At 48.1% G+C, this 14,759-nt stretch overlaps 1 protein-coding gene across 4 annotated transcripts in view; it reads left to right on the top strand.

Annotated features, from left to right (window-relative positions):
* SEMA5B (semaphorin 5B) overlaps window positions 1–14,759 on the top strand; it is a 123,080-nt gene that overhangs the window by 91,019 nt on the left and 17,302 nt on the right. For 3 of the 4 annotated variants that reach the window (XM_029215461.1, XM_029215460.1, XM_029215459.1), the window contains 5 exons: window positions 238–283; window positions 12,268–12,330; window positions 12,696–12,794; window positions 13,261–13,474; window positions 14,142–14,427. In XM_029215461.1, coding sequence (XP_029071294.1) covers window positions 238–283; window positions 12,268–12,330; window positions 12,696–12,794; window positions 13,261–13,474; window positions 14,142–14,427 — 708 coding nt within the window. Of the gene's footprint in view, window positions 1–237; window positions 284–8,569; window positions 8,594–12,267; window positions 12,331–12,695; window positions 12,795–13,260; window positions 13,475–14,141; window positions 14,428–14,759 lie in introns of those variants that run through there. The other variant, XM_029215462.1, reaches the window with a different exon arrangement.

Genomic DNA, 14,759 nt, shown 5'->3' with positions numbered 1-14,759 from the left:
CCATTTACCCAAACTGTTTCCTCTTCTGTAAAATGGAGTTTTCTCTCTACTCCCGGCGCGGCAGTGCAGATTAAATGAGCAAATGGAGGTGAAGCTCTCCCTGGGGTCGGCCCACTGTCAGCCGTCTGCAGTCGGCACCCAGTCCTGGCACCCCATGAGGCAGGAGCCAGGAAGCTGTTCCTGGAGACCTACCTGCAGAACCAGCCTGACTTACCATCTCTGTTTCTGTTTTCACAGGAACTACCTCTTCAGACTCAGCCTTGCCAATGTCTCCCTCCTTCAGGTACATTTGCTTCCCTTCCCTGTAATTTCCCTGGTATTTGGGGGCTGGGGCCAGGGCAGCACAAGGAGTGAGATTCAGAATTCAACCCCCAGGGTTGAAAACAGGAGCCCTGTGTTTTTTTCACTGGCTGTGGACTCACACTGGCAGTGGGGGTCATGGCTGGGAAGATATTTGGAAGTGGGGGCGTGGCCACAGAAACACGGGGGCACACGCAGGGCTCCCGCGTTGTGAGGACAGGAGCTAGGTGCTCCTGTTTGCCTAGACTGAGGGGTCCCAGGACGCAGGACTTTCACTAGAACCAGTACAGTACTGGGCAAACTGGAACGGCTGGTCATGCTAAGTCCAGCTGCTAAATCCACAGGAGGGTCTCTGGGTTTGGGCCTCGAGGGAAAGGGTGGCCCTGGTTCCTCTTAGCCTGGCCTGAGTGATCCCACTGTAGCTCAGCGTTTTCACTGGGCTGCGACTGATTTGTTATCTGCGGCCAAGAAGGACTCCCCCAGCATAATTCCCTAAGTGCTTTGGGAGGCACTTTGATGGGACTCCTTGATCCAGAACATTTATCCCAGATTGAGAAACAGATGCCATATCGTCTCAGCAGAGGCTGGACATTCTAGAGGAAGGAAGGCCATCTCTTTGTCAATGAGGGGAGGGCCTCAGTTCCTGTGTCCAGGGGAGGCTTGCTGGTCTCCAGTGATCAAGTGTTCCTTGAGCACTTGCTGTGTATCAAAAGTGAGCTGGGGGCTTCCCTGGTGGCGCAGTGGTTGAGAGTCCGCCTGCCGATGCAAGGGACACGGGTTCGTGCCCCGGTCCGGGAAGATCCCACATGCCGCGGAGCGGCTGGGCCCGTGAGCCATGGCCGCTGAGCCTGCGTGTCCGGAGCCTGTGCTCCGCAACGGGAGAGGCCACAACAGTGAGAGGCCCGCGTACCGAAAAAAAAAAAAAAAAAAAGTGAGCTGGGGGAGGAGGGGCTATAAGACAAGCAGAGTCTCTGGCCGCTAGGGCTCACAGCACAGCCAGGAAAAGATGATGAGTGATACACAGAACCTAATTAGAGAATGGTACAAAGAGTTAGTCAGGGCCTGGGCTATTTGGCATCGTGTTTCACTACAAAGGGCAGTTGGGGAAGGGGAGACCTCCTTGGTGAGCTAGTGTGACACTCTGGTCTAGTTTCTTCTAGCTGCACCTGGGTCTAGACCCCCGGGGGCCATTGCAGCTGGTTGCCACAGAGGAGGTGCTCCACAGGGAGCAGAAAAGGTGTGACCATCCAAAAGGAGGAGCCAGGAAGAACTAGGGGAAATTGAAAAGAAATTCCATTCATCCATTTTTAATAAACATTAATAAACATTAACAAACATTTATGGAATACCTACTATATGCTGGGTGCTGTCCCAGGCATGGTACTAGGCATTTGAGATCCCAAGGTGAATCAGGCTCTGTCCCTTGCCTGAAGGAGCAAGCACATAAGAGATCATAAATGATTCCCTTTCCTGGATGGGACATGTTCCTGGGGCCTGGGCTGGAGCAAGGTGGAGTAAATTCCCAGAGGCAGCATCCCATGTCCTGCCAGCTTGGTTGGTCACAAGCAGCCCAGCCAGAGCCTAGTTTCCAAGTGACTTCCATGGGAAATGAAGCCAAGATGCCAAACCCTGCAGGTCAGGGCCTGGGGACAGCCAGTGCACAGATGGTCCAAAGTGGGTGGGAGGAAGTGGATCCAAGCGTCCTGCCTTATGTTCAGGAGGCAGTTGGCTTTTTATTAAGTTCCCATGGTCAGCAAATGAAAGTCTTCTGGAACAGTAAAGTGGCCAAAGTGGGGAAAGAGAGACAGATGCACAGAAATAATGGCAGTGCTGTGGGAAGCATGTAAGAAGGGGTGCATGCCAGGTGCCAGGTGCCCAGAGGCATGAGGAACCCCCAGCCTCCGCAGGGTCTGAAAAGTCTTCCCAGAGAGCTGCCCTTGGGCAGCAGTTTGAAGGATGGGGTTTGGCCAGGCAGCTAAGGAGGAGACAAGGTGTGAAATAGCATGGAGCACTGAGGGGGCAGTGTGGCAGGATCATGGGGTGGGAGTGGGATAAAGGTAGGAGATGAGGCCTAGGAAGAGAGAGAGTCTACATCACAGAGGGTCTTCATGGCTGAGCAGAGGGGTCCATATTTTATTTTGAAGGCAAAGAGGTATAAGCCGAGCAGTGGCATGAACAGATTTGGTATTCAGATCACCCAGCCCAATGCAGAGAATGCATTAGCAGAGGAACTGGTTAGGAGAAACGGCAATAATCCCGGTGATTGATGGGGACAATTGAATTAAGGCAGCAGAGTGGGGATGGAGAGAAGAAAGGAAATGATCTTCAGGTGGCAGAATCATACAGCGTCACAGCATCACACGGCTCCCCAGAGCACCAGGCACATTGTCTTCTGTGTGAAGGTGACCCCTAGAGTTGGGAAGCTGGCAGCCCTGGAGGGCTTAGCGAAGGCTTGGACTACAGTGGTGCCATCTAGGTTTCTGGCTTGCAGAGCTGGGTAGCATAAATCAGGATGGGACTGGAGCTAGCCTGACTCTAGACACTGGTTCTCCCTCGGTTGCCCACTAGAATCACCAGAGGAGCTTTACAAAGCACTGATGCCTAAGAGGTTCTGTTCTAGGGCACAGCCGGGCACTGGGATTTTTAAAGGCTCCCAGGTGATTCCTTTGTGCAGCCAGATATAGGAACCACTGCTCTAGGATGTTAAGGCCTTTTTTGTAGATGCTGCCCAACTGGTTCGGCTTCCCCAGGTGTCCTTGACAGTTGACCGGCAGGTCCTGGGTCCCGTACCTTACCAGATGTTAGGACCCTCCGGCTTGATGCTGAGGCCTGGCGTTTGGTTCATTCTGCTCCGTGTGGATCTGGTCTCAGCCATGGGAAGGTACCTTCTGCCAGCCCTATCACTCATAATTGAGGCAGGAGCTGGGCCTCTGGGGCTTTTCTGAAGGCTTTTCTGCAGACCAGCCACAACTGCACCAGGAATTGGTTTTACCACCTTCCCAGGGTGTCTCTTAGGGCCTGACTCCAGGAGTTCAGATTGGATTCTTTGTAACAGAGCTAAGGAGATAAATAAATACAATTCATGTTCACATCCCCACCTCCCCACCATAGGGGAACCACCTAGCCACAAAGAGGAGGGAACGAGAGAGAAGTTAGAGCGGGCTGTCCAGCATCCCCTCGACCAGGCAGGAGGCCGACCTCAGCCTCTGGTCTCCTGGTTTGTACTCTGATGAGAAAGCCCTGCCTTTTGACCATGAAAGCTGGACTTCATTGAGCGCTCCTCCATTGCCCTGTCTGGGGCTTTGGGTTCCTGTTCATAAGCTTTCAGTCCACAGCATCTGCTATCACAATTGGCTCACAGCAACTAAGTGCTAAAAATGAGCTGCGCCCCTTTGCTGAAGAGGAGACAGGGTCAAGGCCTCCCTGCTCCCCAGCCCAGCTTCCTTTACTCTCCGTCCTGCCTGGTGCACACACGCAGTTATAAATCTCCATTACAGACAACTGCTCCTCCCACGTGGCCCCAGGGTATGATTTAACCAAACTTAAACCTCAGTGCTTTATTGATAGTTTAAATAATTAACATCCCTTAAAGAAAAATCTAAATGCAAACAGTTTATGCAAACCAGTGTCCATTAAAAGGACTTCTAAGTACCTAACCCCTGTTAAACAATTTGTGTAAACTACTCTGCCTTAAGGAAAATAGAAAAACCCAGCTTCCTTCCAAGTCTCTAAGCAACAAGGGAGGAGAGATGCAGGTAGCGGCAGAGGGGGCAGGGTGCGTGCGGCAGAGGGGGCAGGGTACGTGCGTGCCTGCGTGTGTGTGTGTGTGTGTGTGTGTGTGTGTGTGTGTGTGTGTGTGTGCGCGCATGCGCGTGCGCACGCCCGTGCTTGCAGAAGGGGAGGGGAAACCAAATCAGCTCACCAGTGATTGTCATTTATCACTGTAACTTAATAAACTGGTGTGGGAAAGAAAAGGTGGCGAGTGGTCGACAGTGTCAGGGGGATGCTGAATGATAAGCTTACTTGGATTGGTCAATCAGGAGCTCATGAGCCACCTGTGCCACAGCAGTTCCAGAGGATGACATGGCTGGAGGCCTGATTGCAATGGATTTATGATCTTGGGCTGCCACATGTCCTGCATGTGCAGACATGGGGACTGTTCTGCACATATGCATCAGGATGCACATGGGGCTTTGTTTGCGCCTGGGCAGATGGTGAGGCTGATCCTGAGCTCTTTTCTAGTTGTCTCCACATTGTCCAAACTAAGCTGGCAGCTCCATAGTTTTTTGAAATCTAAACTCTGATGAGTGGTGGACTTAATGCTCAGCTGTTTTAGTGTTCAGCCATCGTCTCTGGTGTCCAGGGGTGCTGCTGAGTCTGTAAGGAGATTATCCAATTCCTGGCTGTCTCAGCTGCTTTCCCCATACCAGAAAACCATGCAGTTTCTCTTTACTAGAGATTGCCACCCTGGAATTTCTGGGACAGTCCTAGTTTAAGGCATTCTGCATGGCCGATCGATCATACACATCTTATCTCCACTCCTTCACAAAATTCACTAAAAGGACAGTGAGAAATTTTAAAAGGTACAGATCTGCAATGACAGAGAGAACAAAAGAGATGTCAGTAGAGAAGAGATTAAATGTCTTCTGGGAAGGTGGAAAATGGATGGAGCAAATCATAACCAATTTAGTAGAGCAGAACAGTTTACAGAGGGAGATATGGCAGAGAGGCATGATGACTCCCCAGAAGGCCTCAGAAATTGGGGTGTTGGATATTGTGGAATGTGAGGATGAGGTACAAGGCTAAAAGGGGGAAATGGTTGAAATTATCTAAATTGAGAGGTCAGAACCCAGATCTCCTGTCCCATCCCACACAGTAATCCCTTCCTCCATTTACCCCTCCCCCAATAAAGGGAGATTAAGACCCTTTTTTTTCATTAAAAAAAATTTTATTGAAGTGTAGTTGATTTGCAAAGTTGTGCTAATTTCTTCTGTGCAGCAAAGTGACTCAGTTATATGTATACATATATATATACTTTTTCATAGTCCTTTCCATTTTGTTTTGTCACAGGATATTGAATATAGTCCCCTGTGCTATACAGTAGGACCTTGTTGTTTATCCATCCTGTATATAATAATTTGCCTCTGCTAATCCCAAACTCCCATTCCTTCCCTCCCCTCCCCCCCCCTTGGCAACCACAACTCTATTCTCTATGTCTGTGAGTCGTTCTGTATTGTAGATATGTTCATTTGTGCCGTATTTTAGATTCCACATATAAGTGATATCATATGGTATTTGTCTTTCTCTTTCTGACTTACTTTGTTCATTATGCTAATCTCTAGGTTCATCCACGTTGCTGCAGATGGCATTATTTCATTCTTTTTGATGGCTGAATAACGTTCCATTGTCTCTATATGCCACATCTTCTTTATTCATTCATCTGTTGATGGACATTTAGGTTGTTTCCATGTCTTGGCTATTGTAAATAGTGCTGCTGTGAACACAGGGGTGCATGTATCTTCTTGAATTATACTTTTGTCTGGGTATACGCCCAGGAGTGGAATTGCTGGATCATGTGGCAACTCTAGTTTTAGTTTTTTGAGGAGCCTCCATACTTTTTCCATAGCTGCTGCACCAGTTTACATTCCCACCAACAGTGTTAGAGTGTTCCCTGTTCTCCACACCCTCTCCAGCGTTTGTTATTTATAAAATTTTTAATGATGGACATTCTGACAGGTGTGAGCTGGTACCTTGTTGTAGTTTTGATTTGCATTTCTCTAATAATTAGCAATACTGAGCATCTTTTGATGTGCCTATTGGCCATCTGTATGTCTTCTTTGGAGAAATGTCTATTTAGGTCTTCTGCCCATTTTTTGATTGGGCTGTTTGGGTTTTTTTGTTGTTGAGTTGCATGAGCTGTTTGTATATTTTGGCAATTAAGCCCTCGTTGGTCGCATCATTTGCAAATATTTTCTCCCAGTCCGTAGGTTGTCTTTTCATTTTGTTTGTGGTTTCCTTTGCTGTGCAAAAACTTGTAAGTTTGAGTAGGTGCCATTTGTTTATTTTTGTTTTTACTTCTATTGCCTTTGGAGACTGACCTAAGAAAACATTGATACAGTTTATGTCAGAGAATGTTTTGCCTATGCTCTCTTCTAGGAGTTTTATGGTGTCATATCTTATGTTTAAGTCTTTAAGCTGTTTTGAGTTTATTTTTGTGCGTGGTGTAAGGGTGTCTTCTAACTTCATTGATTTGCATGCAGCTGTCCAACTTCCCCAGCACGACTTGCTGAAGAGACTTTTTTCCCATTTTATATTCTTGCCTCCTTTGTCAAAGATTAATTGACCCTACAGTGTGGGGTTTTTTCTGGGCTCTCTATTCTGTTCCACGTATCCATCTGTCTGTTTTTGTGCCAATACAACGTTGTTTTGATTACTGTAGCTTTGTAGTACTGTCTGAAGTCTGGGAGGGTTATGCCTCCTGCTTTAAGACCCTTTCTTTAAAGACCCAACTGGTGAGCCTCCAAATTTGGAGATTCCAGGAAAGGTGAAATCGCACTGATGGGGTACGGGGCTAGAACAATATTTCTTTTTCTCTCTTTGTGCAATTTATTTATTAAAGAAAACTGGTCATTTGTCCTATAGTGTTTCCCACAATCCTGACTTTGCTGATTGTAATCCAAATGGTACAATTTAATGTATTTCTCTGTTCCCTGTATCATCTGTGAATTGATTGTTAGATTTAAAGACTTTATTTAGTTTAGATTCTGGCAAGATTACTTCAGAGGTGTTATTGTGTACATTTTTAGGAGGTACATAGTATCCGATTTTCTCTGTTTTTTTTTTTAATGTTAGCAGCCATTGATGATTGTTTCCCAGATCCATTCATTCTTTAGGTATTACAGTATATTAGCCGGACTACTTCTACAAGGAGAAACTTCTCCTCATCTCCTATTTGATTACCCAATGATACAGTCATATAGAAAAGGCAGGATAAATATTTGATACTCTGTCTTTATTCACCAGTTTTCAAATAATGAACTGGCTTGGAAGTATCTGTCAATGATGATCAGTTAATTTAATTTTATTATTATTACGGACTCATGGCTTTAAACATTGTGGGTGTTGCAACCTATTACATTTATCTCTCATGACTATCCCACCTTTCGCCAGTAGGGGGCCTCTTCAAATTGGCTCCTGGCCCTGTGACACTATGACCGTAGTGGTCTTTGCTTCCTTACTATTTGGTGTGAGGAGATATCTAGGCTCACCTTGTACATTTCCTGTCCCAGACCTAGAATTAGTCGTTACTCCAAGAAACCTTGGCTCCTTTCAGTGGGAAATGGTTAATGATTTATTTTTAAATATCAATAGCCAAAAATCACCATACATTTGAGGAAAGCCTCTACAGTGAAAGGGAAAGATCAAACCAAACAAGCAAACAGAATGAAGGAAGCTGTAAGAAACAGGGACAATGCAAGACATACAAGAAAACACTTTGTAAGTTAATTTTAAAAATTAATTAGAATCTTCTGAGATATAAGAATATATTTTGTTTATAAAACATTAAATTAAAAATGAAAATTTAAAAAGTGATTGGGGAATAAAACTTGAATGGAAGGACTAGAAGATAAAGTTGAAGAAATATCTCTCAGAAATTAGAACGACAAAAAAAAGAAATGAAAAACAGAAAAAAAATGAGAAATAACAGAAAACTAGAGGATCAATGCACAAGGGCCAACAGTGGATTGGATTAATAAGAGTTACAAAAAAGAGAACAGAGAAAAAAACGAGGACGAAATTACGGATGAAATAACATAAGAAAATTTGCCAAAATAGAGGATGAGTCTTCACATTGAAAGGGCTGACTGAGTTCCCAAAAGAGACCCTGCACTAAGGCACATCACTGTGAATTTCAGGATACTGTTACCAAAGGTGATTCTAAAAGCTTTTAGCTTTTTTTTTCTAAAGAGAAAAAGGAAAAGAAAACGATCACTACAAAAGATTGGGAATAAGAATTACACCAGACTTCTCGGTAGCAACACTGGAATCTAGAAGACAATGGAGGAATAAATGCCTTTACAATTCTGAGTGAAAATTATTTTCAACTTAGAATTCTATACCAAAACGATCAATCAAGTATGAAGATAGAATGAATCAGACATGCAAGAATTTTTAAAAATTGATCTACCATGTTCCTTTTCATAGGAAGATACTGGAGATGTGTTCTACCAAAATAAGCAAGTAATTCAAGAAAGGGGAAACACAGGATTCAGCAAACAGGAGAGGAGTGGAGGTAAGTCCCAGGTTAACAGCCAAACAGGAGACCTCAGAGCAACCAGGTCACACTGGGGCAGGAGGCTGGAGGCTGGCGGGAGGAAAAGAATGGGAATTAATAGGTTATCTGAAACATTTGTGAGTACAGTTAGCAGATGGTATTGAGAGGGACTGTTGGGCATTAGGGAAAAATCAGTGATAGGTACCTTGTAAAACAAGCCCATGAAGAAAATCAAGACAATTATTCAGTCCAGGAAAAACAGAAAGTTGGTCAAGAAAGGATACCTCATCAGAATAGAAATATTTCATTGATTCTCAGAGGCATATGTTTTCACATTTTGCTGAGTCTGAAGTCAGGCCATGTCTTTCTGTCAAAGGCATCTTACAGTCACCATTGGCCAGACCACAGTTCTGATGGAGTTGTCTCTACCTGTGAAGGTGTGAACTTGGTCATTATTCCTGGTGTTCTCACCCAGCAACAGCCACCCATTGATATCTCAGCCCACAAACCATTTTAGGATCATATGAGGAGGGACTAGGAGTCCTGGTTGGTCAGAAAACCTTCTGTGGACACCTGCTGGTAAGATCAAGAAGGTGCCAGCATCCAACCTGCAGAATGGGGGCAATGACTTGGAAGAAAATTCTGGAAACCAGAGAGGAATACTCTTGAAGAATTGCTGCATCACTGGCTTCCTGGGTGGTTCAAAAAACGATAGTCTAAAACAAGCAAACAAACAAAACAACAGAAAATGAGCACTGATGACAATAGAAAAGTGATTCAGAAGAGATGAACTCTGAATTCAGAGAAGATTTAAGAATATTTAATTAATTTTGCTTACATTTTTCTTTTTTGTGTGCACAAGATTAATATCTGATTAAATATATATCTAAATAAGAGCACTTCCAATAAGCTTACTTTAAAAATGTAAGTAATAAAGGAGTTCGGCAGTATGTTTTCTTTCTTCATGGTTCCTATTATGATAGATGGTGTCTTACATTCAGTGAAATCTGGGGTTCTAGTTGGTAGCAGTGAACAATTTTCACACATTCACAATAAAGTAAATACCGGTGTTGATTTTAAGGTATTAAATAATTATATTAAAATATTAAATAATTAATATTACATAATTATAATGAGAGGACAGGGAGAGGGGAAATGTATGTGTGCTTTGGGGTGGGGAGAAATGGGGATGGGTAAGTGGAAAAAAATCTTCACCTCTGTAACAGGAAGTCAGAAGATGAAGTCTGAGATTGACACATATATATATTTTTATTTTGCGGTACGCGGGCCTCTCACTGTTGTGGCCTCTCCTGTTGCGGAGCACAGGCTCCGGACGCGCAGGCTCAGCGGCCATGGCCCACGGGCCCAGCCGCTCCGCGGCATGTGGGATCTTCCCGGACCAGGGCACGAACCCGTGTCCCCTGCATCGGCAGGCGGACTCTCAACCACTGCGCCACCAGGGAAGCCCATGACACATATTTTTGAGAAATTGGATTTTAAAAAAACACATACAGAAAAATAGCTAAAGGAGTCTAAAGTAGTTTCCTGGGGAAATGGGGTTGGGGTGTGGGAAGAGTCGGTTGCTGGGGGCTTCTTAAATTACTTTTTCATACTATTTAACTTTTTCAGCTCTGCACATCATTATTTTGATAAAAATATTTTTTTAAATAAAAATAAATAAAATGACTCAAGCCTGTTCTGTGCTGTTGTCATTATAAGTATACATATTCTTTTCAGGCCATATGTTCTAACTTTTGGTTTGAGAAATCTACTCACTGTGAGAGGCTGCAGGATGTAACAGAGAGAGCTTAGCTCTAGTGTCAGCTGTCTGGGTTTGCATCTTGGGTTTGTTGCTTACCAGCTTTGTGACCTTGGGAAAATTGCTCAACTTCTCTGAGCTTCATTTTCCTCACCTGTAAAATGAAGAGAGAGGTGTGTCAAGTGCCTGTCCTGGTGCTCAGCTCCATGTGACTTTGTCTACACCTTTTGATTGTACACAGCTGTCCCCCATGAGCCCCAACCCTCACAATGGGTTTCCCACCCCCTTAGAAATAAGGCTGACCCCTTTAAAGTGCCCCGGTGCTCAGGGACCCCAAGGCCCCTTTGTCCACACAGTCCCCCTGCAGCCACCCACTGTCCAGAGCTTTAGGCCTGGACATCGGCAGTATATGTGGGTCATTGCCCTTTTCTGCCCCCAGAGGCCCTGAGTTTGCTTGTTCATATCCCTCTTTCTTCTCACATCAGGCTCAGTCTTGGAGCTGATGTGGTGTTGAGTATGACAATGGCTCCATTGTTCCTGGCCAGAAGCCCATGGCTCTGTGGCCAGATGCCAGGGGTCATTTGCCCTTCTCCAAGGTCTGGGAGCAGAGACCTGAGCTCCAGGCCTGGCATGGCAGGATGAGCCCAGCCTGGTCATCCATCTGATGGAGGCATGACCAAACTCACCACCCAGCTCCCAAATCCAGGGTCTGCAGAAGTCAGCCCTCCCACTGCCCCACCAGGCAGGCGCCCTGGGGCTGTGGGTGAGCTGCAGCCTGGACTGCCGCTCCGGCTCCCAGCACCTCTTCCCCTCCCACATCCTGGGTCCTGGAGCTCGGCAGGCAGTGACTGCACACCTAGAAGGAGCTTTGTTAGAAATTAAAAGCAGGTGGGTTGTTTTTTTCTTTTTCTTTTTTTTTTGTTTGCCCATTTGGATAGAGGAGCTGCTTGCTCAGGGCTCCCTCTCCCAGGACAGGTAGGCAGTTCATGTTTATACATGTGACCCAGAAGTATATAATGAGCCACACTCCAGGGCTGACACTGCCTGGACATGGAGGGTATCACTTCTCCCTCCAGCTGCTCTTCAGTGACTGGGAGGGCTCTCAGAGAGTATAGGCAGAACAGATGAAGGGGAACAGCGTTTTCTGGTGGGGACAGCCCTCTCCTAAAGCCCTGGGCGCTGGAGAACATGCAATGTCCTCTGAGTCCCTGAGTGGAAGCTGTGTCCCCAAAACATGACCCCACGATAGAGCATGAGTGATACTACAGGGAAACAAGGAAGCAGCCTGTACAGAGGTGGGGCGAGGGTAGCAAGTAAGAAAGGGGAAGTCCTAGGTCCTTGAGACAGTGGGATGAAGAGGAAAAAAACACGTAGCCTTTGAACCAGGGATGTGGGTTCCAGTCTCTGCTGTACCACATACCAGCGGCAAGCCATGCAGAACTTTGCAGGGTTGTAGTGGGCAGGTGAAATCGATCTCCTGTATCTAAGATTGGCCGATCTAGCCTTTCCTCCCTCCCTGCCTCCCGTTCATTCAGGGGACATCTGGCACATACTGGAGGCACAATTCCATCTCCCACTCAGGGCCTGGGGTGGAAATGAAGGTCCTTGGCCACTCAAAGTTCCTTGGCTAACCTGGGGATGGAAGGGCTGGGGAGGTCCCAGGCCAGAGCTGCGTGGGGACGATGTGGGCTAAGGCGGTTTTTACTCCAGGCTTCCCTGACCCAAGCAGGTATGGAGGGTTTTGGGCTGAGGGGGTGTCTAGGGGTAAGGAGTCTGGCAGCCCTGCCGGGTCCACGTGGATGTTGTGAGAGGAACCTTACCCTGCAGCCCGTGGCTGGCCCTTTCCCAGCTCTCTGTCCTCTCCAGCCACAGCTGCTGCCTGCTCTGGCTGTGAGGGGCACAGCCGTGTGATGTCTGTGTGCTCCTCCCACAGGCCACAGAGTGGGCCTCCAATGAGGACACGCGCCGCTCCTGCCAAAGCAAAGGGAAGACCGAGGTACGTGGCCTTGGCAGCCAGGGGCCTGGCTTAGAGCCGGCGGGAGGCTTGTGGTTGTAGGGATGGAGGGGCACCATGTGGGCACGAGGCCACCTGCATGAGAGGCCCAGCCTGGAGGAGCCAGGGGCTCCTGGTGCAGGCGAGGATGCAGGCTAAGCATCTGAGTGGGTGGTGAGGCAGGGAGCCGGCCTGGGAGGAAGGTGGCGGGGAGGGGGGACATCCACAGATGCAACCTCAGCTTCAGAGTGTGGTGGATCTGGAGCAGAGTGCTTTCGAATATTTGTGGTGCAGTGGCGTGATGGAAAGACACCCAGCTCTGCAGCTGGAGAGCTTGTCCCTCTATTACTTCCCCTTTGTTGCTTCAGGAGGAGTGTCAGAACTACGTGCGAGTCCTGATTGTCACTGGCCGGAAAGTGTTCATGTGTGGGACCAATGCCTTTTCGCCAGTGTGCTCCAGCAGACAGGTGAGGGCTGTGCAGCGTCCGGCAGACAGAGGGGGACACCAAGAGGTTCCCTCACTCAGGCACACAGCCTGGGAATGGGGCTGTCAGTTCAACACAAAAACCAAAACGAAAAGGATGCCCAGTTAGATTTGAATTTCAGGTAAAAACAGACAGTATGTTAGTATCAGTATGTCCCAGGCAAGATTGGGGGCATCCTTACACTGAAAAATTATTCGTTGTTCATCAAAATTCAACCTCACCTTAGAGGTGAGGCAATTATGGCAATTGCCCTGACTCTTGGCACACCTTCCCCTCCACGACGGCTGCTCCCTCAGAGGCACTGTGGGGTGGGCAGTGAGGAGACGGGGGAGGGAAGCAGAGGCCTAGAGAGACCAGGGACGCAGGAGGAAACAAAACTCTGGGGGGGAAAGAACAGGCAGCCCGAGGGTCTCGGGGGAAAAGCGCCCCATCTCCCCATTATCCCCAGGTGGGGAACCTCAGCCGGACCGTGGAGAAGATCAACGGTGTGGCCCGCTGCCCCTACGACCCGCGCCACAACTCCACAGCCGTCATCTCCTCCCAGGGGGAGCTCTACGCAGCCACGGTCATCGACTTCTCAGGTCGGGACCCCGCCATCTACCGCAGCCTGGGCAGCAGGCCACCGCTTCGTACCGCCCAGTATAACTCCAAGTGGCTCAATGGTAAGGAGATCCAGCCCCGGGGGGCTCCCCTGGTCCTAAGCCAGCCAGCCCACCCTGACCCCCATCAGTTTCCTTCCTGCCCAGCCAGAGTGGGGCAGATGGTCGCCCAAGGACCACAGCATGTTGGAGAGGGACTGTGGATGAAATCACAGATGTCCTGAGGACCCAGAGCAGATAGAGGGCAGGCTACGAAGGGAGAGAAAGAGTTAGGAATTGATGAGGAGGAAAGGTTACGGGAAAGAAGAGATCGGAGGAGGGTGATTTGAGTTTCTTGCCCCTTGGAGTTGAATCCCTGCTTCTCCACTAACGAGCTGTGTGGCCTTGAGCAAGTACTTGACCTCTCTGTGCCACAATGGTCTCATCTGTAATATGGGGACGATCATAGTATATACCTCATAGCTTGTTAAGAGGACCAAACAGGTTAATCCATATAAAGTACTTAGAACAGTGTCCGGTACACAGTGAGTGCTCAGTCATCCGTGTTAACTATTATTATAACTGCACTTTGCGTTGGAGGCGGGAACAGGGTTGGAGCCCCCAGGTCACCAAGCTGGTGGGGGGTTGTCAGGATGCCCATCTGAGGAAATGGAAGTAGTCGAGTACTCCCAGCTCTGCCCCCTTCCTCCCTCCTGGCCTGACCCACCCCTTGTTCCTCTTCTGCCCCCAGAGCCAAACTTTGTAGCAGCCTATGATATCGGGCTGTTCGCGTACTTCTTGCTGCGGGAGAACGCGGTGGAGCATGACTGTGGACGCACCGTGTACTCTCGGGTGGCCCGCGTGTGCAAGAATGACATGGGGGGCCGGTTCCTGCTGGAGGACACTTGGACCACGTTCATGAAGGCCCGGCTCAACTGCTCCCGCCCGGGTGAGGTCCCCTTCTACTACAACGAGCTGCAGAGTGCCTTCCACCTGCCGGAGCAGGACCTCATCTACGGGGTCTTCACCACCAATGTGTGAGTCCCTGCCCTCCCCCCTCCCGCCCCGGATGTCAGGAATGCGCTCTGAACTGCTTCGAAGCCTGATGGCTTTGGGCAGGTCCCTCTCTGAGCCCTTGTTTCTCTTTCTGTAAAATGGGGATTGCTGTGCCTTCTGCACTGGGTCCTCTGAGGACTTTGTGACTCGCTGCCTCCTGAGAGGTGAGCCCTTGTTCTGGGTTGCTGTGACGGGCAGGCCTAGGCCAGATATGAAGAAAGTAAAAGGAGCTGGATTGTGGCTCTGGGAAGGAAGAATTGCTGGTGATGAAAGTGAAATAGGCTGCCTTCAGTGAGGGGATGGCAGCCTCAGG

The sequence above is a fragment of the Monodon monoceros genome, unplaced genomic scaffold (genome assembly GCF_005190385.1).
Source record: "Monodon monoceros isolate NGI ecotype Baffin Bay Population unplaced genomic scaffold, NGI_Narwhal_1 Super_Scaffold_11, whole genome shotgun sequence".
Taxonomy (NCBI): Eukaryota; Metazoa; Chordata; class Mammalia; order Artiodactyla; family Monodontidae; genus Monodon; species Monodon monoceros.
Note: the sequence above shows the minus strand (reverse complement) of the source record. Positions and strands in the feature narration are given on the sequence as shown.